General features: G+C 51.8%; 1 protein-coding gene across 9 annotated transcripts in view; it reads right to left on the reverse strand.

Annotated features, from left to right (window-relative positions):
- Positions 1-272: 272 nt before the first annotated feature.
- LOC141257273 (phosphofurin acidic cluster sorting protein 2-like) overlaps positions 273-26,949 on the reverse strand; it is a 552,835-nt gene continuing 526,158 nt past the window's right edge. For 8 of the 9 annotated variants that reach the window (XM_073671642.1, XM_073671643.1, XM_073671648.1 and 5 more), the window contains 3 exons: positions 3,511-3,734; positions 3,280-3,393; positions 273-1,102 (listed from right to left, as the gene is read on the reverse strand). In XM_073671642.1, coding sequence (XP_073527743.1) covers positions 990-1,102; positions 3,280-3,393; positions 3,511-3,734 — 451 coding nt within the window. In that variant the 3' untranslated portion in view covers positions 273-989. Of the gene's footprint in view, positions 1,103-3,279; positions 3,394-3,510; positions 3,735-26,949 lie in introns of those variants that run through there. The other variant, XM_073671649.1, reaches the window with a different exon arrangement.

A 26,949-nucleotide genomic window follows, 5' to 3' on the forward strand; every position in this document is an offset into this window, starting at 1 on the left:
TTTAAGTGTTTTATTGCATCAGATGGATTCACAGCTACACTGCTCGATAATACCGCAGATTGTCTTCCATGCTGCTGCTTTTTAGTCACACTGAATGTCCTGCTGGAACCAGGGGCAGGATCCCTGTGACCAGTGTCCTGTGGGAGAGGGTGAATGTGTCTCCTCAAAGATCAGCAGAATGTTTTCTCACTTGACTCATGATAGAATCCAAATGAAGCTGCTGCCATTCACACAAGAAGCAGACAGGACGCAGCGCTACAACATCTATTTATTGCATTATTCCCACACAGTGTAACGAGTCGCGTGAGGTGGGCACCTGAGACGGGCACCATGGAAAGAGGTTTCTACTTTGTTTTTATTGCAATATTCCCACACAGTATGCGTTAAAACAACTCATGTGATATGGCAGCTTCGCTGGATTTATGGTGAGATGTTTCCACCAGTTGTGATATACTGAACTGAGCCATGAATATGGGCACCACAGAAGACTACACCATATGGCTCCTCATCCCATATTCTAGTACAGACACCTCACCTCCTGCACCATGGCAAGGGGCTGTATCCATACGTGGTACCATGGTAAGGGGCTGTATCCATACGTGGTACCATGATAAGGGGCTGTATCCATACGTGGTACCATGGTAATGGGCTGTATCCATACGTGGTACCATGATAAGGGGCTGTATCCATACGTGGTACCATGATAAGGGGCAGTATCCATACGTGGTACCATGATAAGGGTCTGTATCCGTACATGGTATGAAGGATTATGTGATATGATCTCCAGTTAGGGGCTCTACCTGTATGGGGTTGGGTTATCGCGAGCACCTGATATGGGCGTCATGAAGAAGGTAGTATGAGCTGATGGGCCATGTAATTTGGGCACCGTGAGACAAAGGCAGATGATGGTGCTGGGTCCACTCTGAGGTCAGGACGGGTGGGGGAGAGGGGACCCTTCTGAGGTTTTGCCCCAGGACTGCACTGTCACCTCAGATCTTCCCTTGACCAAAGATGCCCACAGGAAACTGCTTCACGTGCGTCGGCCACTGCGCGGCCAGCTGGAAAAACTTCACATCGTTCCAGTCCACTCCATCTATGGTGACTGCAGGAGATGAGAAGGATGACAGGGTTTAGTGGCTGAGGGGACACAGCTCTGGGGAGCAGAGTATTAAAGAACAGCTGGGAACTTGCCGATTGCTAGTGGAGCCGCAGTGCGGCTGCTCGACCACGGCTCCATTCATTGTCAATGGGACTGCTGGAAACAGGCGGATGCTGAACTCTGCAGTCCCATACGCAATGGAGCGGAGGTTGAGCATGCGCAATGGGGAACCATTCAGGACGGGGCTGCAAACCCTTTTTGGGGGTCTTAAGGGATAATTTGCTGGTCCAACCATTATCATTATCTAGGCCCATACCAAGGTGTAGGGAATGGAGCAACCACAGCCTTCAAACTAAGACTCCTGTACTGGAGGACCGGCAGACCCTAATACCAGGTAGAGGCCTAAAGTATAGGACCTTAACTACTCCACCCATCATCCTATAAAGTGTGAAAATGAGAATGCCTGACCACTGTATAAATATATTAATATTATATCAGTGATGTCATCACCGGGGGCGGGGCTGACAACCTGTCACACAGAATACACAGTAGTGTTCAAAATAATAGCAGTGTGTTCATAAACACGAGTTATCACAAAATCTTTACACTAGTTGTTATTTCCAGCATTGGGAACATTGCAGACTGTTTTCTAATTCACAACATGAAGAGAAATGTATAGAATTTTTAACTACTTTACAGAAAATAACAAAACATGACCATTGTTCAGTTCTACAATATAGCAGTGTCGGCATTGGTCTTTTTTTGAGGATTTATCATTCCTGTTACTCGCTAACCTAATATTTAGTTGTAAACCCACAGTTTTTTAGAACTGCTTCACATCTATGTTGCATAGAGTCAACCATCTTCTGGCACCTGTTATTCCAGCCCAGGAGGCTTTCACTACATCCCACAATTTTTTGGCATTTGTCGACTTTGCCTCAGAAACGGCATTTTTGATGTCACCCCACAAGTGTTCTATCGGATTAAGGTCCGGGGATTGGGGTGGCTGCTCCATAGCCTCAATTTTGTTGGACTGGAATCAAGATTTTGCTTGTTTACTGGTTTGTTTAGGGTCGTTGTCTTGTTGAAACACCCATTTCAAGGGCATATCCTCTTCAGCGTAAGGCAACATGACCTCTTCAAGTATTTTAATATATGCAAACTGGTCCATGATCCCTGGTATGTGGTAAATAGGTCCGGCACCATAGTAAGAGAAACGTGCCCATATCATGATGCTTCCACCATGCTTCACTGGCTGCAGGGAGTACTGTGGCTGAATGCAGAGTTTGGGGGTCGTCTGATGAACTGTCTGCGGCACTTGCACCCAAAAAGAACAATTTTACTTTCATCAGGCCACAAAATGTTTCTCCATTTCTCTTTAGGCCAGTTGATCTGTTCTTTGGCAAATTGTATCCGCTTCAGTACATGTCTTTCTATTAACAGTGGGACTTTGCGTGGACGTCTTGTAAGCATTAGCTTTACACAGGTGTCTTCTGTCACAGTCCTCACAGGTAACTTGAGACTGTCTGTGATCATCCAGGAGCTGATTATTGGCTGAGCCTTTGCCATTCTGGCTATTCTTCCATCCATTCGGATGGTGGTCTTCCGTTTTCTTCCACGTCTCTCTGGTTTTCCATTGTAAAGCATTGGAGATCATTTTAGCTGAACAGCCGATCATTGTCTGCACTTCTTTATAAGTTTTACCCTCTCCAATCAACTTTTTAATCAAAGTCCGCTGTTCTTCTGAATAATGTCTAGAACGACCCATGTTTCTCAGGCTTTCAAGGAGAAATGCATGTTCAACATGTGCCGGCTTCACCCTTATATAGGGGCCACCTGATTTCCTCCTGTTTCTTCACAGAATGATTGATCTCCACGCTGCTATTATTTTGAACCCCCCCCCCCCTTACAATTAATTATTCAGATACAAAGACTCAGAAACCTGCAGATCATGAATGCGGAGTCTGGGGTTTTCTTACAATCTACGGCACCAACTGGTAAATTGTCTGAGATGTGGTGATAGAATTTATACCAAAACAGAGATTAATCTGCTTAGTCATATTGGACTGCTATTATTTTGAACACTACTGTACAGGCTGGTTGTCAGCAGTGATAGATCAGGAGCTGGTGCTGTAGAAAAGGAGCTGTCAGTTAGAGCCTGGTTCACACCGTGCTCTTACCTCTCAGCATGGTGTTCTGGTTCTTTGCGGTGCAGATCAATCGGCTGATCCCCTCAATCACTTGACTTCGTGGCTCGGCTTCCTTCTCTTTTGGCTTCTTACTCAAGAACATGACTATGAAGGAGCAGACGACGGGAGTGTTAGACAAGACAGCTGCCCCATTACCAAGTCGTTCAGTGGCTCCGGACCCCATGTGATCGGGGTGGGGGTAAATCATGATTGCGTTCTCACCCTTTTTGTTCTTCTCCTGAGTCACGATGGTCATAGCCATACACAGGGGCAGGTTGCTCTCTCCAGGGGTGGGCAGGCGGCTGACGTGCAGTGAGCGGAAGTTGCTCCTCATGGTGTTTTTAGTAGCCGTGTCTCTTCTGTCTCCGTCTTTCCGGCGCTCAGACCCCGGCCACTGCCAGTAATCCACCTGCAGCCCCATCACCTCCACCCCAGCGGATAAAGTCCTAGAGATGCACCAAGACAGTGAGAGTGTAAGGGCACAGTCAGACGGCCATATAACATGGACGATGATTGCATCTCAATGCTCGAACTGGCCAGTGGCTCTCCTGACCTCAACGTTACAGCAAGTATTTCTATGTAGCTGTCATGCTCAGGTCAGGAGAGCCGCCGGCCAGTCCGAGAATTGAGATGCGATCATAGTCGGGGTTACACGGCTGTCTGACAGCGCCCTAAGGAAGTGGCTCATGCAATCGGAATCGGCTGTGGAGCATGTGTGAGCAGAAGCCGCCATCTAGTGACCAGAGGTGATGGAGGAAGAAACCAAAAACAACATAGGAACCGAAAATAAGAAGACTGTTTGGACAGGAGAAAAGGAGAAACCAGATACCTGCACAGAGGGCCATGTGATCTGCTGTGACACCGCAAGAAAATACAAAAGCCACAGAGGCCAGGACAGGAGCTCAGCCATCACCCGGACTTGTAACAAGTCACCCGTGAAGGAAGGCCTGCACTGTTTGACAGCAAAACCCTAGGGAAGCGTGGTCAGAAAAGCGTAGTCATCATCGAAGGTGGAAGAACTGAGGGGTGCAGAGCCTTCCCGGAGAATAAGGAATTCTGCTTGTCAATATTAAAGGAACTGAATCTCACTCGTGTGAGCGGAGGTCGGGTTAAAGGAACGGAATCTCACTCGTGTGAGCAGAGATCTGGTTAAAGGAACGGAATCTCACTCGCGTGAGCGGAGGCCTGGTTAAAGGAACGGAATCTCACTCGTGTGAGTGGAGGCCTGGTTAAAGAAACAGAATCTCACTCGTGTGAGCGGAGGCCTGGTTAAAGGAACGGAATCTCACTCGTGTGAGCGGAGGTCGGGTTAAAGGAACGGAATCTCACTCGTGTAAGCAGAGGCCTGGTTAAAGGAACGGAATCTCACTCGTGTGAGCGGAGGCCTGGTTAAAGGAACGGAATTTCACTCGTGTGAGCGGAGGCCTGGTTAAAGGAACAGAATCTCACTCGTGTGAGCGGAGGCCTGGTTAAAGGAACGGAATCTCACTCGTGTAAGCAGAGGCCTGGTTAAAGGAACGGAATTTCACTCGTGTGAGCGGAGGCCTGGTTAAAGGAACGGAATCTCACTCGTGTGAGCGGAGGTCGGGTTAAAGGAACAGAATCTCACTCGTGTAAGCAGAGGCCTGGTTAAAGGAACGGAATCTCACTCGTGTGAGCGGAGGCCTGGTTAAAGGAACGGAATCTCACTCGTGTGAGCGGAGGCCTGGTTAAAGGAACGGAATCTCACTCGTGTGTGCGGAGGCCTGGTTAAAGGAAAGGAATCTCACTCGTGTGAGCGGAGGCCTGGTTAAAGGAACGGAATCTCACTCATGTGTGCGGAGGCCTGGTTAAAGAAACAGAATCTCACTCGTGTGAGCGGAGGCCTGGTTAAAGGAACGGAATCTCACTCGTGTGAGCGGAGGCCTGGTTAAAGGAACGGAATCTCACTCGTGTGAGTGGAGGCCTGGTTAAAGGAACGGAATCTCACTCGTGTGAGCGGAGGCCTGGTTAAAGGAACGGAATCTCACTCGTGTGAGTGGAGGCCTGGTTAAAGGAACGGAATCTCACTCGTGTGAGTGGAGGCCTGGTTAAAGGAACGGAATCTCACTCGTGTGAGCGGAGGCCTGGTTAAAGAAACAGAATCTCACTCGTGTAAGCAGAGGCCTGGTTAAAGGAACGGAATCTCACTCGTGTGAGTGGAGGCCTGGTTAAAGAAACAGAATCTCACTCGTGTGAGCGGAGGCCTGGTTAAAGGAACGGAATCTCACTCGTGTGAGCGGAGGCCTGGTTAAAGGAACGGAATCTCACTCGTGTGAGCGGAGGTCGGGTTAAAGGAACGGAATCTCACTCGTGTGAGCGGAGGCCTGGTTAAAGGAACGGAATCTCACTCGTGTGAGCGGAGGTCTGGTTAAAGGAACGGAATCTCACTCGTGTGAGTGGAGGCCTGGTTAAAGGAACGGAATCTCACTCGTGTGAGCGGAGGTCTGGTTAAAGGAACGGAATCTCACTCGTGTGAGCGGAGGCCTGGTTAAAGGAACGGAATCTCACTCGTGTGAGCGGAGGCCTGGTTAAAGGAACGGAATCTCACTCGTGTGAGCGGAGGCCTGGTTAAAGGAACGGAATCTCACTCGTGTGAGTGGAGGCCTGGTTAAAGGAACGGAATCTCACTCGTGTGAGCGGAGGCCTGGTTAAAGGAACGGAATCTCACTCGTGTGAGTGGAGGCCTGGTTAAAGGAACGGAATCTCACTCGTGTGAGTGGAGGCCTGGTTAAAGGAACGGAATCTCACTCGTGTGAGCGGAGGCCTGGTTAAAGAAACAGAATCTCACTCGTGTAAGCAGAGGCCTGGTTAAAGGAACGGAATCTCACTCGTGTGAGCGGAGGCCTGGTTAAAGGAACAGAATCTCACTCGTGTAAGCAGAGGCCTGGTTAAAGGAAAGGAATCTCACTCGTGTGAGCGGAGGCCTGGTTAAAGGAACGGAATCTCACTCGTGTGAGCGGAGGCCTGGTTAAAGGAACGGAATCTCACTCGTGTGAGCGGAGGCCTGGTTAAAGGAACGGAATCTCACTCGTGTGAGCGAAGGTCTGGTTAAAGGAACGGAATCTCACTCATGTGTGCGGAGGCCTGGTTAAAGGAACGGAATCTCACTCGTGTGAGTGGAGGCCTGGTTAAAGGAAAGGAATCTCGTGTGAGCGGAGGCCTGGTTAAAGAAACAGAATCTCACTCGTGTGAGCGGAGGCCTGGTTAAAGGAACGGAATCTCACTCGTGTGAGTGGAGGTCTGGTTAAAGAAACAGAATCTCACTCGTGTGAGCGGAGGCCTGGTTAAAGGAACGGAATCTCACTCGTGTGAGCGGAGGCCTGGTAAAAGGAACGGAATCTCACTCGTGTGAGCGGAGGCCTGGTAAAAGGAACGGAATCTCACTCGTGTGAGCGGAGGCCTGGTTAAAGGAAAGGAATCTCACTCGTGTGAGCGAAGGCCTGGTAAAAGGAACGGAATCTCACTCGTGTGAGCGGAGGCCTGGTTAAAGGAACGGAATCTCACTCGTGTGAGTGGAGGCCTGGTTAAAGGAACGGAATCTCACTCGTGTGAGTGGAGGCCTGGTTAAAGGAAAGGAATCTCACTCGTGTGAGCGGAGGCCTGGTTAAAGGAACGGAATCTCACTCGTGTGAGCGGAGGCCTGGTTAAAGGAACGGAATCTCACTCATGTGTGCGGAGGCCTGGTTAAAGAAACAGAATCTCACTCGTGTGAGCGGAGGCCTGGTTAAAGGAACGGAATCTCACTCGTGTGAGCGGAGGCCTGGTTAAAGGAACGGAATCTCACTCGTGTGAGCGGAGGCCTGGTTAAAGAAACAGAATCTCACTCGTGTGAGCGGAGGCCTGGTTAAAGGAACGGAATCTCACTCGTGTGAGCGGAGGCCTGGTTAAAGGAACGGAATCTCACTCATGTGTGCGGAGGCCTGGTTAAAGGAACGGAATCTCACTCGTGTGAGTGGAGGCCTGGTTAAAGGAAAGGAATCTCACTCGTGTGAGCGGAGGCCTGGTTAAAGAAACAGAATCTCACTCGTGTGAGCGGAGGCCTGGTTAAAGGAACGGAATCTCACTCGTGTGAGTGGAGGCCTGGTTAAAGAAACAGAATCTCACTCGTGTGAGCGGAGGCCTGGTTAAAGGAACGGAATCTCACTCGTGTAAGCGGAGGCCTGGTAAAAGGAACGGAATCTCACTCGTGTGAGCGGAGGCCTGGTAAAAGGAACGGAATCTCACTCGTGTGAGCGGAGGCCTGGTTAAAGGAAAGGAATCTCACTCGTGTGAGCGAAGGCCTGGTAAAAGGAACGGAATCTCACTCGTGTGAGCGGAGGCCTGGTTAAAGGAACGGAATTTCACTCGTGTGAGCGGAGGCCTGGTTAAAGGAACGGAATCTCACTCGTGTGAGCGAAGGCCTGGTTAAAGGAACGGAATCTCACTCGTGTGAGCGGAGGCCTGGTTAAAGGAAAGGAATCTCACTCGTGTGAGCGAAGGCCTGGTAAAAGGAACGGAATCTCACTCGTGTGAGCGGAGGCCTGGTTAAAGGAACGGAATTTCACTCGTGTGAGCGGAGGCCTGGTTAAAGGAACGGAATTTCACTCGTGTGAGTGGAGGCTTGGTTAAAGGAACGGAATTTCACTCGTGTGAGCGGAGGCCTGGTTAAAGGAAAGGAATCTCACTCGTGTAAGCAGAGGCCTGGTTAAAGGAAAGGAATCTCACTCGTGTGAGCGGAGGCCTGGTTAAAGGAACGGAATCTCACTCGTGTGAGCGGAGGCCTGGTTAAAGGAACGGAATCTCACTCATGTGTGCGGAGGCCTGGTTAAAGAAACAGAATCTCACTCGTGTGAGCGGAGGCCTGGTTAAAGGAACGGAATCTCACTCGTGTGAGCGGAGGCCTGGTTAAAGGAACGGAATCTCACTCATGTGTGCGGAGGCCTGGTTAAAGGAACGGAATTTCACTCGTGTGAGCGGAGGCCTGGTTAAAGGAACGGAATCTCACTCGTGTGAGCGGAGGCCTGGTTAAAGGAACGGAATCTCACTCATGTGTGCGGAGGCCTGGTTAAAGGAATGGAATCTCACTCGTGTGAGCGGAGGTCGGGTTAAAGGAACGGAATCTCACTCGTGTGAGCGGAGGTCGGGTCAAAGGAACGGAATCTCACTCGTGTGAGCGGAGGTCGGGTTAAAGGAACGGAATCTCACTCGTGTGAGCGGAGGCCTGGTAAAAGGAACGGAATCTCACTCGTGTGAGTGGAGGCCTGGTTAAAGGAACGGAATCTCACTCGTGTGAGCGGAGGTCGGGTTAAAGGAACGGAATCTCACTCGTGTGAGCGGAGGCCTGGTTAAAAGAACGGAATCTCACTCGTGTGAGCGGAGATCTGGTAAAAGGAATGGAATCTCACTCGTGTGAGCGGAGGCCTGGTTAAAAGAACGGAATCTCACTCGTGTGAGCGGAGATCTGGTTAAAGGAACGGAATCTCACTCGCGTGAGCGGAGGCCTGGTTAAAAGAACGGAATCTCACTCGTGTGAGCGGAGATCTGGTAAAAGGAACGGAATCTCACTCGTGTGAGCGGAGGCCTGGTTAAAAGAACGGAATCTCACTCGTGTGAGCGGAGATCTGGTTAAAGGAACGGAATCTCACTCGCGTGAGCGGAGGCCTGGTTAAAAGAACGGAATCTCACTCGTGTGAGCGGAGATCTGGTAAAAGGAACGGAATCTCACTCGTGTGAGCGGAGGCCTGGTTAAAGGAACGGAATCTCACTCGTGTGAGCGGAGGTCGGGTTAAAGGAACGGAATCTCACTCGTGTGAGCGGAGGCCTGGTTAAAGGAACGGAATCTCACTCGTGTGAGCGGAGGCCTGGTTAAAGGAACGGAATCTCACTCGTGTGAGTGGAGGCCTGGTTAAAGGAACGGAATCTCACTCGTGTGAGTGGAGGCCTGGTTAAAGGAACGGAATCTCACTCGTGTGAGCGGAGGCCTGGTTAAAGGAACGGAATTTCACTCGTGTGAGCGGAGGCCTGGTTAAAGGAACAGAATCTCACTCGTGTAAGCAGAGGCCTGGTTAAAGGAAAGGAATCTCACTCGTGTGAGCGGAGGCCTGGTTAAAGGAACGGAATCTCACTCGTGTGAGCGGAGGCCTGGTTAAAGGAACGGAATTTCACTCGTGTGAGCGGAGGCCTGGTTAAAGGAACAGAATCTCACTCGTGTAAGCAGAGGCCTGGTTAAAGGAAAGGAATCTCACTCGTGTGAGCGGAGGCCTGGTTAAAGGAACGGAATCTCACTCGTGTGAGCGGAGGCCTGGTTAAAGGAACGGAATCTCACTCATGTGTGCGGAGGCCTGGTTAAAGAAACAGAATCTCACTCGTGTGAGCGGAGGCCTGGTTAAAGAAACAGAATCTCACTCGTGTGAGCGGAGGCCTGGTTAAAGGAACGGAATCTCACTCGTGTGAGCGGAGGCCTGGTTAAAGGAACGGAATCTCACTCATGTGTGCGGAGGCCTGGTTAAAGGAACGGAATCTCACTCGTGTGAGTGGAGGCCTGGTTAAAGGAAAGGAATCTCACTCGTGTGAGCGGAGGCCTGGTTAAAGAAACAGAATCTCACTCGTGTGAGCGAAGGTCTGGTTAAAGGAACGGAATCTCACTCATGTGTGCGGAGGCCTGGTTAAAGGAACGGAATCTCACTCGTGTGAGTGGAGGCCTGGTTAAAGGAAAGGAATCTCGTGTGAGCGGAGGCCTGGTTAAAGAAACAGAATCTCACTCGTGTGAGCGGAGGCCTGGTTAAAGGAACGGAATCTCACTCGTGTGAGTGGAGGCCTGGTTAAAGAAACAGAATCTCACTCGTGTGAGCGGAGGCCTGGTTAAAGGAACGGAATCTCACTCGTGTGAGCGGAGGCCTGGTAAAAGGAACGGAATCTCACTCGTGTGAGCGGAGGCCTGGTAAAAGGAACGGAATCTCACTCGTGTGAGCGGAGGCCTGGTTAAAGGAAAGGAATCTCACTCGTGTGAGCGAAGGCCTGGTAAAAGGAACGGAATCTCACTCGTGTGAGCGGAGGCCTGGTTAAAGGAACGGAATCTCACTCGTGTGAGCGAAGGTCTGGTTAAAGGAACGGAATCTCACTCATGTGTGCGGAGGCCTGGTTAAAGGAACGGAATCTCACTCGTGTGAGTGGAGGCCTGGTTAAAGGAAAGGAATCTCGTGTGAGCGGAGGCCTGGTTAAAGAAACAGAATCTCACTCGTGTGAGCGGAGGCCTGGTTAAAGGAACGGAATCTCACTCGTGTGAGTGGAGGTCTGGTTAAAGAAACAGAATCTCACTCGTGTGAGCGGAGGCCTGGTTAAAGGAACGGAATCTCACTCGTGTGAGCGGAGGCCTGGTAAAAGGAACGGAATCTCACTCGTGTGAGCGGAGGCCTGGTAAAAGGAACGGAATCTCACTCGTGTGAGCGGAGGCCTGGTTAAAGGAAAGGAATCTCACTCGTGTGAGCGAAGGCCTGGTAAAAGGAACGGAATCTCACTCGTGTGAGCGGAGGCCTGGTTAAAGGAACGGAATCTCACTCGTGTGAGTGGAGGCCTGGTTAAAGGAACGGAATCTCACTCGTGTGAGTGGAGGCCTGGTTAAAGGAAAGGAATCTCACTCGTGTGAGCGGAGGCCTGGTTAAAGGAACGGAATCTCACTCGTGTGAGCGGAGGCCTGGTTAAAGGAACGGAATCTCACTCATGTGTGCGGAGGCCTGGTTAAAGAAACAGAATCTCACTCGTGTGAGCGGAGGCCTGGTTAAAGGAACGGAATCTCACTCGTGTGAGCGGAGGCCTGGTTAAAGGAACGGAATCTCACTCGTGTGAGCGGAGGCCTGGTTAAAGAAACAGAATCTCACTCGTGTGAGCGGAGGCCTGGTTAAAGGAACGGAATCTCACTCGTGTGAGCGGAGGCCTGGTTAAAGGAACGGAATCTCACTCATGTGTGCGGAGGCCTGGTTAAAGGAACGGAATCTCACTCGTGTGAGTGGAGGCCTGGTTAAAGGAAAGGAATCTCACTCGTGTGAGCGGAGGCCTGGTTAAAGAAACAGAATCTCACTCGTGTGAGCGGAGGCCTGGTTAAAGGAACGGAATCTCACTCGTGTGAGTGGAGGCCTGGTTAAAGAAACAGAATCTCACTCGTGTGAGCGGAGGCCTGGTTAAAGGAACGGAATCTCACTCGTGTAAGCGGAGGCCTGGTAAAAGGAACGGAATCTCACTCGTGTGAGCGGAGGCCTGGTAAAAGGAACGGAATCTCACTCGTGTGAGCGGAGGCCTGGTTAAAGGAAAGGAATCTCACTCGTGTGAGCGAAGGCCTGGTAAAAGGAACGGAATCTCACTCGTGTGAGCGGAGGCCTGGTTAAAGGAACGGAATTTCACTCGTGTGAGCGGAGGCCTGGTTAAAGGAACGGAATCTCACTCGTGTGAGCGGAGGCCTGGTTAAAGGAAAGGAATCTCACTCGTGTGAGCGAAGGCCTGGTAAAAGGAACGGAATCTCACTCGTGTGAGCGGAGGCCTGGTTAAAGGAACGGAATTTCACTCGTGTGAGTGGAGGCTTGGTTAAAGGAACGGAATTTCACTCGTGTGAGCGGAGGCCTGGTTAAAGGAAAGGAATCTCACTCGTGTAAGCAGAGGCCTGGTTAAAGGAAAGGAATCTCACTCGTGTGAGCGGAGGCCTGGTTAAAGGAACGGAATCTCACTCGTGTGAGCGGAGGCCTGGTTAAAGGAACGGAATCTCACTCGTGTGCGGAGGCCTGGTTAAAGAAACAGAATCTCACTCGTGTGAGCGGAGGCCTGGTTAAAGGAACGGAATCTCACTCGTGTGAGCGGAGGCCTGGTTAAAGGAACGGAATCTCACTCATGTGTGCGGAGGCCTGGTTAAAGGAACGGAATTTCACTCGTGTGAGCGGAGGCCTGGTTAAAGGAATGGAATCTCACTCGTGTGAGCGGAGGCCTGGTTAAAGGAACGGAATCTCACTCATGTGTGCGGAGGCCTGGTTAAAGGAATGGAATCTCACTCGTGTGAGCGGAGGTCGGGTTAAAGGAACGGAATCTCACTCGTGTGAGCGGAGGTCGGGTCAAAGGAACGGAATCTCACTCGTGTGAGCGGAGGTCGGGTTAAAGGAACGGAATCTCACTCGTGTGAGCGGAGGCCTGGTAAAAGGAACGGAATCTCACTCGTGTGAGTGGAGGCCTGGTTAAAGGAACGGAATCTCACTCGTGTGAGCGGAGGTCGGGTTAAAGGAACGGAATCTCACTCGTGTGAGCGGAGGCCTGGTTAAAAGAACGGAATCTCACTCGTGTGAGCGGAGATCTGGTAAAAGGAATGGAATCTCACTCGTGTGAGCGGAGGCCTGGTTAAAAGAACGGAATCTCACTCGTGTGAGCGGAGATCTGGTTAAAGGAACGGAATCTCACTCGCGTGAGCGGAGGCCTGGTTAAAAGAACGGAATCTCACTCGTGTGAGCGGAGATCTGGTAAAAGGAACGGAATCTCACTCGTGTGAGCGGAGGCCTGGTTAAAAGAACGGAATCTCACTCGTGTGAGCGGAGATCTGGTTAAAGGAACGGAATCTCACTCGCGTGAGCGGAGGCCTGGTTAAAAGAACGGAATCTCACTCGTGTGAGCGGAGATCTGGTAAAAGGAACGGAATCTCACTCGTGTGAGCGGAGGCCTGGTTAAAGGAACGGAATCTCACTCGTGTGAGCGGAGGTCGGGTTAAAGGAACGGAATCTCACTCGTGTGAGCGGAGGCCTGGTTAAAGGAACGGAATCTCACTCGTGTGAGCGGAGGCCTGGTTAAAGGAACGGAATCTCACTCGTGTGAGTGGAGGCCTGGTTAAAGGAACGGAATCTCACTCGTGTGAGTGGAGGCCTGGTTAAAGGAACGGAATCTCACTCGTGTGAGCGGAGGCCTGGTTAAAGGAACGGAATTTCACTCGTGTGAGCGGAGGCCTGGTTAAAGGAACAGAATCTCACTCGTGTAAGCAGAGGCCTGGTTAAAGGAAAGGAATCTCACTCGTGTGAGCGGAGGCCTGGTTAAAGGAACGGAATCTCACTCGTGTGAGCGGAGGCCTGGTTAAAGGAACGGAATTTCACTCGTGTGAGCGGAGGCCTGGTTAAAGGAACAGAATCTCACTCGTGTAAGCAGAGGCCTGGTTAAAGGAAAGGAATCTCACTCGTGTGAGCGGAGGCCTGGTTAAAGGAACGGAATCTCACTCGTGTGAGCGGAGGCCTGGTTAAAGGAACGGAATCTCACTCATGTGTGCGGAGGCCTGGTTAAAGAAACAGAATCTCACTCGTGTGAGCGGAGGCCTGGTTAAAGAAACAGAATCTCACTCGTGTGAGCGGAGGCCTGGTTAAAGGAACGGAATCTCACTCGTGTGAGCGGAGGCCTGGTTAAAGGAACGGAATCTCACTCATGTGTGCGGAGGCCTGGTTAAAGGAACGGAATCTCACTCGTGTGAGTGGAGGCCTGGTTAAAGGAAAGGAATCTCACTCGTGTGAGCGGAGGCCTGGTTAAAGAAACAGAATCTCACTCGTGTGAGCGAAGGTCTGGTTAAAGGAACGGAATCTCACTCATGTGTGCGGAGGCCTGGTTAAAGGAACGGAATCTCACTCGTGTGAGTGGAGGCCTGGTTAAAGGAAAGGAATCTCGTGTGAGCGGAGGCCTGGTTAAAGAAACAGAATCTCACTCGTGTGAGCGGAGGCCTGGTTAAAGGAACGGAATCTCACTCGTGTGAGTGGAGGCCTGGTTAAAGAAACAGAATCTCACTCGTGTGAGCGGAGGCCTGGTTAAAGGAACGGAATCTCACTCGTGTGAGCGGAGGCCTGGTAAAAGGAACGGAATCTCACTCGTGTGAGCGGAGGCCTGGTAAAAGGAACGGAATCTCACTCGTGTGAGCGGAGGCCTGGTTAAAGGAAAGGAATCTCACTCGTGTGAGCGAAGGCCTGGTAAAAGGAACGGAATCTCACTCGTGTGAGCGGAGGCCTGGTTAAAGGAACGGAATCTCACTCGTGTGAGTGGAGGCCTGGTTAAAGGAACGGAATCTCACTCGTGTGAGTGGAGGCCTGGTTAAAGGAAAGGAATCTCACTCGTGTGAGCGGAGGCCTGGTTAAAGGAACGGAATCTCACTCGTGTGAGCGGAGGCCTGGTTAAAGGAACGGAATCTCACTCATGTGTACGGAGGCCTGGTTAAAGAAACAGAATCTCACTCGTGTGAGCGGAGGCCTGGTTAAAGGAACGGAATCTCACTCGTGTGAGCGGAGGCCTGGTTAAAGGAACGGAATCTCACTCGTGTGAGCGGAGGCCTGGTTAAAGAAACAGAATCTCACTCGTGTGAGCGGAGGCCTGGTTAAAGGAACGGAATCTCACTCGTGTGAGCGGAGGCCTGGTTAAAGGAACGGAATCTCACTCATGTGTGCGGAGGCCTGGTTAAAGGAACGGAATCTCACTCGTGTGAGTGGAGGCCTGGTTAAAGGAAAGGAATCTCACTCGTGTGAGCGGAGGCCTGGTTAAAGAAACAGAATCTCACTCGTGTGAGCGGAGGCCTGGTTAAAGGAACGGAATCTCACTCGTGTGAGTGGAGGCCTGGTTAAAGAAACAGAATCTCACTCGTGTGAGCGGAGGCCTGGTTAAAGGAACGGAATCTCACTCGTGTAAGCGGAGGCCTGGTAAAAGGAACGGAATCTCACTCGTGTGAGCGGAGGCCTGGTAAAAGGAACGGAATCTCACTCGTGTGAGCGGAGGCCTGGTTAAAGGAAAGGAATCTCACTCGTGTGAGCGAAGGCCTGGTAAAAGGAACGGAATCTCACTCGTGTGAGCGGAGGCCTGGTTAAAGGAACGGAATTTCACTCGTGTGAGCGGAGGCCTGGTTAAAGGAACGGAATCTCACTCGTGTGAGCGAAGGCCTGGTTAAAGGAACGGAATCTCACTCGTGTGAGCGGAGGCCTGGTTAAAGGAAAGGAATCTCACTCGTGTGAGCGAAGGCCTGGTAAAAGGAACGGAATCTCACTCGTGTGAGCGGAGGCCTGGTTAAAGGAACGGAATTTCACTCGTGTGAGTGGAGGCTTGGTTAAAGGAACGGAATTTCACTCGTGTGAGCGGAGGCCTGGTTAAAGGAAAGGAATCTCACTCGTGTAAGCAGAGGCCTGGTTAAAGGAAAGGAATCTCACTCGTGTGAGCGGAGGCCTGGTTAAAGGAACGGAATCTCACTCGTGTGAGCGGAGGCCTGGTTAAAGGAACGGAATCTCACTCGTGTGAGTGGAGGCCTGGTTAAAGGAACGGAATCTCACTCGTGTGAGTGGAGGCCTGGTTAAAGGAAAGGAATCTCACTCGTGTGAGCGGAGGCCTGGTTAAAGGAACGGAATCTCACTCGTGTGAGCGGAGGCCTGGTTAAAGGAACGGAATCTCACTCATGTGTGCGGAGGCCTGGTTAAAGAAACAGAATCTCACTCGTGTGAGCGGAGGCCTGGTTAAAGGAACGGAATCTCACTCGTGTGAGCGGAGGCCTGGTTAAAGGAACGGAATCTCACTCGTGTGAGCGGAGGCCTGGTTAAAGAAACAGAATCTCACTCGTGTGAGCGGAGGCCTGGTTAAAGGAACGGAATCTCACTCGTGTGAGCGGAGGCCTGGTTAAAGGAACGGAATCTCACTCATGTGTGCGGAGGCCTGGTTAAAGGAACGGAATCTCACTCGTGTGAGTGGAGGCCTGGTTAAAGGAAAGGAATCTCACTCGTGTGAGCGGAGGCCTGGTTAAAGAAACAGAATCTCACTCGTGTGAGCGGAGGCCTGGTTAAAGGAACGGAATCTCACTCGTGTGAGTGGAGGCCTGGTTAAAGAAACAGAATCTCACTCGTGTGAGCGGAGGCCTGGTTAAAGGAACGGAATCTCACTCGTGTGAGCGGAGGCCTGGTAAAAGGAACGGAATCTCACTCGTGTGAGCGGAGGCCTGGTAAAAGGAACGGAATCTCACTCGTGTGAGCGGAGGCCTGGTTAAAGGAAAGGAATCTCACTCGTGTGAGCGAAGGCCTGGTAAAAGGAACGGAATCTCACTCGTGTGAGCGGAGGCCTGGTTAAAGGAACGGAATTTCACTCGTGTGAGCGGAGGCCTGGTTAAAGGAACGGAATCTCACTCGTGTGAGCGAAGGCCTGGTTAAAGGAACGGAATCTCACTCGTGTGAGCGGAGGCCTGGTTAAAGGAAAGGAATCTCACTCGTGTGAGCGAAGGCCTGGTAAAAGGAACGGAATCTCACTCGTGTGAGCGGAGGCCTGGTTAAAGGAACGGAATTTCACTCGTGTGAGTGGAGGCTTGGTTAAAGGAATGGAATTTCACTCGTGTGAGCGGAGGCCTGGTTAAAGGAAAGGAATCTCACTCGTGTAAGCAGAGGCCTGGTTAAAGGAAAGGAATCTCACTCGTGTGAGCGGAGGCCTGGTTAAAGGAACGGAATCTCACTCGTGTGAGCGGAGGCCTGGTTAAAGGAACGGAATCTCACTCATGTGTGCGGAGGCCTGGTTAAAGAAACAGAATCTCACTCGTGTGAGCGGAGGCCTGGTTAAAGGAACGGAATCTCACTCGTGTGAGCGGAGGCCTGGTTAAAGGAACGGAATCTCACTCATGTGTGCGGAGGCCTGGTTAAAGGAACGGAATTTCACTCGTGTGAGCGGAGGCCTGGTTAAAGGAACGGAATCTCACTCGTGTGAGCGGAGGCCTGGTTAAAGGAATGGAATCTCACTCATGTGTGCGGAGGCCTGGTTAAAGGAATGGAATCTCACTCGTGTGAGCGGAGGTCGGGTTAAAGGAACGGAATCTCACTCGTGTGAGCGGAGGTCGGGTCAAAGGAACGGAATCTCACTCGTGTGAGCGGAGGTCGGGTTAAAGGAACGGAATCTCACTCGTGTGAGCGGAGGCCTGGTAAAAGGAACGGAATCTCACTCGTGTGAGTGGAGGCCTGGTTAAAGGAACGGAATCTCACTCGTGTGAGCGGAGGTCGGGTTAAAGGAACGGAATCTCACTCGTGTGAGCGGAGGCCTGGTTAAAAGAACGGAATCTCACTCGTGTGAGCGGAGATCTGGTAAAAGGAATGGAATCTCACTCGTGTGAGCGGAGGCCTGGTTAAAGGAACGGAATCTCACTCGTGTGAGCGGAGGTCGGGTTAAAGGAACGGAATCTCACTCGTGTGAGCGGAGATCTGGTTAAAGGAACGGAATCTCACTCGTGTGAGCGGAGATCTGGTTAAAGGAACGGAATCTCACTCGCGTGAGCGGAGGCCTGGTTAAAAGAACGGAATCTCACTCGTGTGAGCGGAGATCTGGTAAAAGGAACGGAATCTCACTCGTGTGAGCGGAGGCCTGGTTAAAGGAACGGAATCTCACTCGTGTGAGCGGAGGCCTGGTTAAAGGAATGGAATCTCACTCGTGTGAGCGGAGGTCGGGTTAAAGGAACGGAATCTCACTCGTGTGAGCGGAGGTCGGGTTAAAGGAACGGAATCTCACTCGTGTGAGCGGAGGCCTGGTTAAAGGAACGGAATCTCACTCGTGTGAGCGGAGGCCTGGTTAAAGGAACGGAATCTCACTCGTGTGAGTGGAGGCCTGGTTAAAGGAACGGAATCTCACTCGTGTGAGTGGAGGCCTGGTTAAAGGAACGGAATCTCACTCGTGTGAGCGGAGGCCTGGTTAAAGGAACGGAATTTCACTCGTGTGAGCGGAGGCCTGGTTAAAGGAACAGAATCTCACTCGTGTAAGCAGAGGCCTGGTTAAAGGAAAGGAATCTCACTCGTGTGAGCGGAGGCCTGGTTAAAGGAACGGAATCTCACTCGTGTGAGCGGAGGCCTGGTTAAAGGAACGGAATCTCACTCATGTGTGCGGAGGCCTGGTTAAAGAAACAGAATCTCACTCGTGTGAGCGGAGGCCTGGTTAAAGAAACAGAATCTCACTCGTGTGAGCGGAGGCCTGGTTAAAGGAACGGAATCTCACTCGTGTGAGCGGTGGCCTGGTTAAAGGAACGGAATCTCACTCATGTGTGCGGAGGCCTGGTTAAAGGAACGGAATCTCACTCGTGTGAGTGGAGGCCTGGTTAAAGGAAAGGAATCTCACTCGTGTGAGCGGAGGCCTGGTTAAAGAAACAGAATCTCACTCGTGTGAGCGGAGGCCTGGTTAAAGGAACGGAATCTCACTCGTGTGAGTGGAGGCCTGGTTAAAGAAACAGAATCTCACTCGTGTGAGCGGAGGCCTGGTAAAAGGAACGGAATCTCACTCGTGTGAGCGGAGGCCTGGTTAAAGAAACAGAATCTCACTCGTGTGAGCGGAGGCCTGGTTAAAGGAACGGAATCTCACTCGTGTGAGCGGAGGCCTGGTAAAAGGAACGGAATCTCACTCGTGTGAGCGGAGGCCTGGTAAAAGGAACGGAATCTCACTCGTGTGAGCGGAGGCCTGGTTAAAGGAAAGGAATCTCACTCGTGTGAGCGAAGGCCTGGTAAAAGGAACGGAATCTCACTCGTGTGAGCGGAGGCCTGGTTAAAGGAACGGAATTTCACTCGTGTGAGCGGAGGCCTGGTTAAAGGAACGGAATTTCACTCGTGTGAGCGGAGGCCTGGTTAAAGGAACGGAATCTCACTCGTGTGAGCGAAGGCCTGGTTAAAGGAAAGGAATCTCACTCGTGTGAGCGAAGGCCTGGTAAAAGGAACGGAATCTCACTCGTGTGAGCGGAGGCCTGGTTAAAGGAACGGAATTTCACTCGTGTGAGCGGAGGCCTGGTTAAAGGAACGGAATTTCACTCGTGTGAGTGGAGGCTTGGTTAAAGGAACGGAATTTCACTCGTGTGAGCGGAGGTCTGGTTAAAGGAAAGGAATCTCACTCGTGTAAGCAGAGGCCTGGTTAAAGGAAAGGAATCTCACTCGTGTGAGCGGAGGCCTGGTTAAAGGAACGGAATCTCACTCGTGTGAGCGGATGCCTGGTTAAAGGAACGGAATCTCACTCATGTGTGCGGAGGCCTGGTTAAAGAAACAGAATCTCACTCGTGTGAGCGGAGGCCTGGTTAAAGGAACGGAATCTCACTCGTGTGAGCGGAGGCCTGGTTAAAGGAACGGAATCTCACTCATGTGTGCGGAGGCCTGGTTAAAGGAACGGAATCTCACTCGTGTGAGTGGAGGCCTGGTTAAAGGAACGGAATTTCACTCGTGTGAGCGGAGGCCTGGTTAAAGGAACGGAATCTCACTCGTGTGAGCGGAGGCCTGGTTAAAGGAACGGAATCTCACTCATGTGTGCGGAGGCCTGGTTAAAGGAATGGAATCTCACTCGTGTGAGCGGAGGTCGGGTTAAAGGAACGGAATCTCACTCGTGTGAGCGGAGGTCGGGTCAAAGGAACGGAATCTCACTCGTGTGAGCGGAGGTCGGGTTAAAGGAACGGAATCTCACTCGTGTGAGCGGAGGCCTGGTAAAAGGAACGGAATCTCACTCGTGTGAGTGGAGGCCTGGTTAAAGGAACGGAATCTCACTCGTGTGAGCGGAGGTCGGGTTAAAGGAACGGAATCTCACTCGTGTGAGCGGAGGCCTGGTTAAAAGAACGGAATCTCACTCGTGTGAGCGGAGATCTGGTAAAAGGAATGGAATCTCACTCGTGTGAGCGGAGGCCTGGTTAAAGGAACGGAATCTCACTCGTGTGAGCGGAGGTCGGGTTAAAGGAACGGAATCTCACTCGTGTGAGCGGAGATCTGGTTAAAGGAACGGAATCTCACTCGTGTGAGCGGAGGCCTGGTTAAAGGAACGGAATCTCACTCGCGTGAGCGGAGGCCTGGTTAAAGGAACGGAATCTCACTCGTGTGAGCGGAGGTCGGGTTAAAGGAACGGAATCTCACTCGTGTGAGCGGAGATCTGGTTAAAGGAACGGAATCTCACTCGTGTGAGCGGAGATCTGGTTAAAGGAACGGAATCTCACTCGCGTGAGCGGAGGCCTGGTTAAAAGAACGGAATCTCACTCGTGTGAGCGGAGATCTGGTAAAAGGAACGGAATCTCACTCGTGTGAGCGGAGGCCTGGTTAAAGGAACGGAATCTCACTCGTGTGAGCGGAGGTCGGGTTAAAGGAACGGAATCTCACTCGTGTGAGCAGAGGCCTGGTTAAAGGAACGGAATCTCACTCGTGTGAGCAGAGATCTGGTTAAAGGAACGGAATCTCACTCGCGTGAGCGGAGGCCTGGTTAAAGGAACGGAATCTCACTCGTGTGTGTGGAGGCCTGGTTAAAGGAACGGAATCTCACTCGTGTGAGCGGAGGCCTGGTTAAAGGAACGGAATCTCACTCGTGTGAGCGGAGGTCGGGTTAAAGGAACGGAATCTCACTCGTGTGAGCGGAGGCCTGGTTAAAAGAACGGAATCTCACTCGTGTGAGCAGAGATCTGGTAAAAGGAACGGAATCTCACTCGTGTGAGCGGAGGTCGGGTTAAAGGAACGGAATCTCACTCGTGTGAGCGGAGGTCGGGTTAAAGGAACGGAATCTCACTCGTGTGAGCGGAGATCTGGTTAAAGGAACGGAATCTCACTCGCGTGAGCGGAGGCCTGGTTAAAGGAACGGAATCTCACTCGTGTGAGCGGAGGTCGGGTTAAAGGAACGGAATCTCACTCGTGTGAGCGGAGGCCTGGTTAAAAGAACGGAATCTCACTCGTGTGAGCAGAGATCTGGTTAAAGGAACGGAATCTCACTCGCGTGAGCGGAGGTCGGGTTAAAGGAACGGAATCTCACTCGTGTGAGCGGAGGTCGGGTTAAAGGAACGGAATCTCACTCGTGTGAGCGGAGGTCGGGTTAAAGGAACGGAATCTCACTCGTGTGAGCGGAGGCCTGGTTAAAAGAACGGAATCTCACTCGTGTGAGCAGAGATCTGGTTAAAGGAACGGAATCTCACTCGTGTGAGCGGAGGTCGGGTTAAAGGAACGGAATCTCACTCGTGTGAGCGGAGATCTGGTTAAAGGAACGGAATCTCACTCGTGTGAGCGGAGATCTGGTTAAAGGAACGGAATCTCACTCGCGTGAGCGGAGGCCTGGTTAAAAGAACGGAATCTCACTCGTGTGAGCGGAGATCTGGTAAAAGGAACGGAATCTCACTCGTGTGAGCGGAGGCCTGGTTAAAGGAACGGAATCTCACTCATGTGTGCGGAGGCCTGGTTAAAGGAACGGAATTTCACTCGTGTGAGCGGAGGCCTGGTTAAAGGAACGGAATCTCACTCGTGTGAGCGGAGGCCTGGTTAAAGGAACGGAATCTCACTCATGTGTGCGGAGGCCTGGTTAAAGGAATGGAATCTCACTCGTGTGAGCGGAGGTCGGGTTAAAGGAACGGAATCTCACTCGTGTGAGCGGAGGTCGGGTCAAAGGAACGGAATCTCACTCGTGTGAGCGGAGGTCGGGTTAAAGGAACGGAATCTCACTCGTGTGAGCGGAGGCCTGGTAAAAGGAACGGAATCTCACTCGTGTGAGTGGAGGCCTGGTTAAAGGAACGGAATCTCACTCGTGTGAACGGAGGTCGGGTTAAAGGAACGGAATCTCACTCGTGTGAGCGGAGGCCTGGTTAAAAGAACGGAATCTCACTCGTGTGAGCGGAGATCTGGTAAAAGGAATGGAATCTCACTCGTGTGAGCGGAGGCCTGGTTAAAGGAACGGAATTTCACTCGTGTGAGCGGAGGTCGGGTTAAAGGAACGGAATCTCACTCGTGTGAGCGGAGATCTGGTTAAAGGAACGGAATCTCACTCGTGTGAGCGGAGATCTGGTTAAAGGAACGGAATCTCACTCGCGTGAGCGGAGGCCTGGTTAAAGGAACGGAATCTCACTCGTGTGAGCGGAGGTCGGGTTAAAGGAACGGAATCTTACTCGTGTGAGCAGAGGCCTGGTTAAAGGAACGGAATCTCACTCGTGTGAGCAGAGATCTGGTTAAAGGAACGGAATCTCACTCGCGTGAGCGGAGGCCTGGTTAAAGGAACGGAATCTCACTCGTGTGTGTGGAGGCCTGGTTAAAGGAACGGAATCTCACTCGTGTGTGTGGAGGCCTGGTTAAAGGAACGGAATCTCACTCGTGTGAGCGGAGGCCTGGTTAAAGGAACGGAATCTCACTCGTGTGAGCGGAGGTCGGGTTAAAGGAACGGAATCTCACTCGTGTGAGCGGAGGCCTGGTTAAAAGAACGGAATCTCACTCGTGTGAGCGGAGATCTGGTAAAAGGAACGGAATCTCACTCGTGTGAGCGGAGGTCGGGTTAAAGGAACGGAATCTCACTCGTGTGAGCGGAGGTCGGGTTAAAGGAACGGAATCTCACTCATGTGTGCGGAGGCCTGGTTAAAGGAACGGAATCTCACTCGTGTGTGTGGAGGCCTGGTTAAAGGAACGGAATCTCACTCGTGTGAGCGGAGATCTGGTTAAAGGAACGGAATCTCACTCGTGTGAGCGGAGATCTGGTTAAAGGAACGGAATCTCACTCGTGTGAGCGGAGGCCTGGTTAAAGGAACGGAATCTCACTCGTGTGTGTGGAGGCCTGGTTAAAGGAACGGAATCTCACTCGTGTGTGTGGAGGCCTGGTTAAAGGAACGGAATCTCACTCGTGTGAGCGGAGGCCTGGTTAAAGGAACGGAATCTCACTCGTGTGAGCGGAGACCTGGTTAAAGGAACGGAATCTCACTCGTGTGAGCGGAGGTCGGGTTAAAGGAACGGAATCTCACTCGTGTGAGCGGAGGCCTGGTTAAAGGAACGGAATCTCACTCGTGTGAGCGGAGGCCTGGTTAAAGGAACGGAATCTCACTCGTGTGAGCGGAGGCCTGGTTAAAGGAACGGAATCTCACTCGTGTGAGCGGAGGCCTGGTTAAAGGAACGGAATCTCACTCGTGTGAGCGGAGACCTGGTTAAAGGAACGGAATCTCACTCGTGAGAGCAGAGGCCTGGTTAAAGAAACGGAATCTCACTCGTGTGAGCGGAGGCCTGGTAAAAGGAACGGAATCTCACTCGTGTGAGCGGAGGTCTGGCTAAAGAAACAGAATCTCACTCGTGTGAGCGGAGGCCTGGTAAAAGGAACGGAATCTCACTCGTGTGAGCGGAGGCCTGGTTAGAGGAATGGAATCTCACTCGTGTGAGCGGAGGCCTGGTTAGAGGAACGGAATCTCACTCGAGTGAGCGGAGGCCTGGTTAAAGGATCGAAATCTCACTCGTGTGAGCGGAGGCCTGGTTAAAGAACCAGAATATCAGACGTGTGAGCGGAGGTCGGGTTAAAGGAACGGAATCTCACTGGGGTGAGCGGAGGCCTGGTAAAAGGAACGGAATCTCACTCGCGTGAGCGGAGGCCTGGTAAAAGGAACGGAATCTCACTCGCGTGAGCGGAGGTCTGGTTAAAGAAACAGAATCTCACTCGTGTGAGCGGAGGCCTGGTTAAAGGAACGGAATCTCACTCGTGTGAGCAGAGGCCTGGTTAAAGGAACGGAATCTCACTCGTGTGAGTGGAGACCTGGTTAAAGGAACGGAATCTCACTCGTGTGAGCGGAGGCCTGGTTAAAGGAACGGAATCTCACTCGTGTGAGTGGAGACCTGGTTAAAGGAACGGAATCTCACTCGTGTGAGTGGAGGCCTGCTTAAAGAAAAGGAATCTCACTCGTGTGAGCGGAGGCCTGGTTAAAGGAACGGAATCTCACTCGTGTGAGTGGAGGCCTGCTTAAAGAAAAGGAATCTCACTCGTGTGAGTGGAGACCTGGTTAAAGGAACGGAATCTCACTCGTGTGAGTGGAGGCCTGCTTAAAGAAAAGGAATCTCACTCGTGTGAGCGGAGGTCGGGTTAAAGGAACGGAATCTCACTCATGTGAGCGGAGGCCTGGTTAAAGAAACAGAATCTCACTCGTGTGAGCGGAGGCCTGGTTAAAGGAACGGAATTTCACTCGTGTGAGCGGAGGCCTGGTTAAAGGAACGGAATCTCACTCGTGTGAGCGGAGGCCTGGTTAAAGGAACTGAATCTCACTCATGTGAGCGGAGGTTTGGTTAAAGGAACGGAATCTCACTCGTGTGAGCGGAGGTTTGGTTAAAGGAACGGAATCTCACTCGTGTGAGCGGAGGTCGGGTTAAAGGAACGGAATCTCACTCGTGTGAGCGGAGGTCGGGTTAAAGGAACGGAATCTCACTCGTGTGAGCGGAGGTCGGGTTAAAGGAACGGAATCTCACTCGTGTGAGCGGAGGCCTGGTTAAAGGAACTGAATCTCACTCATGTGTGCGGAGGCCTGGTTAAAGGAACGGAATCTCTCGTGTGAGCGGAGGCCTGGTTAAAGGAACGGAATCTCACTCGTGTGAGCGGAGGTCTGGTTAAAGGAACGGAATCTCACTCGTGTGAACGGAGGTCGGGTTAAAGGAACGGAATCTCACTCGTGTGAGCGGAGGTCGGGTTAAAGGAACGGAATCTCACTCGTGTGTGCGAGGCCTGGTTAAAGGAACGGAATCTCACTCGTGTGAGCGGAGGCCTGGTTAAAGGAACGGAATCTCACTCGTGTGAGCGAAGGCCTGGTTAAAGGAACTGAATCTCACTCATGTGAGCGGAGGCCTGGTTAAAGGAACGGAATCTCGGTCGTGTGAGCGGAGGCCTTGTTAAAGGAATGGAATCTCACTCGTGTGTGCGGAGGCCTGGTTAAAGAAACAGAATCTCACTCGTGTGAGCGGAGGTCTGGTTAAAGAAACAGAATCTCACTCGTGTGAGCGGAGGCCTGGTTAAAGAAACAGAATCTCACTCGTGTGAGCGGAGGCCTGGTAAAAGGAACGGAATCTCACTCGTGTGAGCGGGGGTCTGGTTAAAGAAACAGAACCTCAGACGTGTGAGCGGAGGCCTGGTTAAAGGAACTGAATCTCACTCGCATGAGCGGAGGCCTGGTTAAAGGAACGGAATCTCACTCGTGTGAGCGGAGGCCTGGTTAAAGGAACGGAATCTCACTCGTGTGAGCGGAGGCCTGGTTAAAGGAACGGAATCTCACTCGTGTGAGCGGAGGTCGGGTTAAAGAAACAGAATTTCACTCGTGTGTGCGGAGGCCTGGTTAAAGGAACGGAATCTCACTCGTGTGAGTGGAGGCCTGGTTAAAGGAACGGAATCTCACTCGTGTGAGTGGAGGCCTGGTTAAACGAACAGAATCTCGGTCGTGTGAGCGGAGGCCTGGTTAAAGGAACGGAATCTCACTCGTGTGAGCGGAGGCCTGGTTAAAGAAACGGAATCTCACTCGTGTGAGTGGAGGCCTGGTTAAAGGAACTGAATCTCACTCGCATGGGCGGAGGCCTGGTTAAAGGAACGGAAACTCACTCGTGTGAGCGGAGGTCGGGTTAAAGGAACTGAATCTCACTCGTGTGAGCGGAGGCCTGGTCAAAGGAACAGAATCTCACTCGTGTGAGCGGAGGCCTGGTTAAAGAAACGGAATCTCACTCGTGTGAGCGCAGGCCTGGTTAAAGAAACGGAATCTCACTCGTGTGAGCGCAGGCCTGGTTAAAGAAACGGAATCTCACTCGTGTGAGCGGAGGCCTGGTTAAAGAAACGGAATCTCACTCGTGTGAGCGGAGGTTGGGTTAAAGGAACGGAATCTCACTCATGTGAGCGGAGGCCTGGTTAAAGAAACAGAATCTCACTCGTGTGAGCGGAGGCCTGGTTAAAGGAACGGAATTTCACTCGTGTGAGCGGAGGCCTGGTTAAAGGAACGGAATCTCACTCGTGTGAGCGGAGGTCGGGTTAAAGGAACGGAATCTCACTCATGTGAGCGGAGGTCGGGTTAAAGGAACGGAATCTCACTCGTGTGAGCGGAGGCCTGGTTAAAGGAACTGAATCTCACTCATGTGTGCGGAGGCCTGGTTAAAGGAACGGAATCTCACTCGTGTGAGCGGAGGTCGGGTTAAAGGAACGGAATCTCACTCATGTGAGCGGAGGTCGGGTTAAAGGAACGGAATCTCACTCGTGTGAGCGGAGGCCTGGTTAAAGGAACTGAATCTCACTCATGTGTGCGGAGGCCTGGTTAAAGGAACGTAATCTCACTCGTGTGAACGGAGGTCGGGTTAAAGGAACGGAATCTCACTCGTGTGAGCGGAGGCCTGGTTAAAGGAACTGAATCTCACTCATGTGAGCGGAGGCCTGGTTAAAGGAACGGAATCTCGGTCGTGTGAGCGGAGGCCTTGTTAAAGGAATGGAATCTCACTCGTGTGTGCGGAGGCCTGGTTAAAGAAACAGAATCTCACTCGTGTGAGCGGAGGTCTGGTTAAAGAAACAGAATCTCACTCGTGTGAGCGGAGGTTTGGTTAAAGAAACAGAATCTCACTCGTGTGAGCGGAGGTCTGGTTAAAGAAACAGAATCTCACTCGTGTGAGCGGAGGCCTGGTTAAAGGAACGGAATCTCACTCGTGTGAGCGGAGGCCTGGTTAAAGAAACAGAATCTCACTCGTGTGAGCGGAGGTCAGGTTAAAGGAACAGAATCTCACTCGTGTGAGCGGAGGCCTGGTTAAAGGAACGGAATCTCACTCGTGTGAGTGGAGGCCTGGTTAAAGAAACAGAATCTCACTCGTGTGAGCGGAGGCCTGGTTAAAGGAACGGAATCTCACTCGTGTGAGCGGAGGCCTGGTTAAAGGAAAGGAATCTCACTCGTGTGAGCGAAGGCCTGGTAAAAGGAACGGA

The sequence above is a fragment of the Phyllobates terribilis genome, unplaced genomic scaffold (genome assembly GCF_046119375.1).
Source record: "Phyllobates terribilis strain yellow unplaced genomic scaffold, ASM4611937v1 Scaffold_3__8_contigs__length_932513732, whole genome shotgun sequence".
NCBI classification, from domain to species: domain Eukaryota; kingdom Metazoa; phylum Chordata; class Amphibia; order Anura; family Dendrobatidae; genus Phyllobates; species Phyllobates terribilis.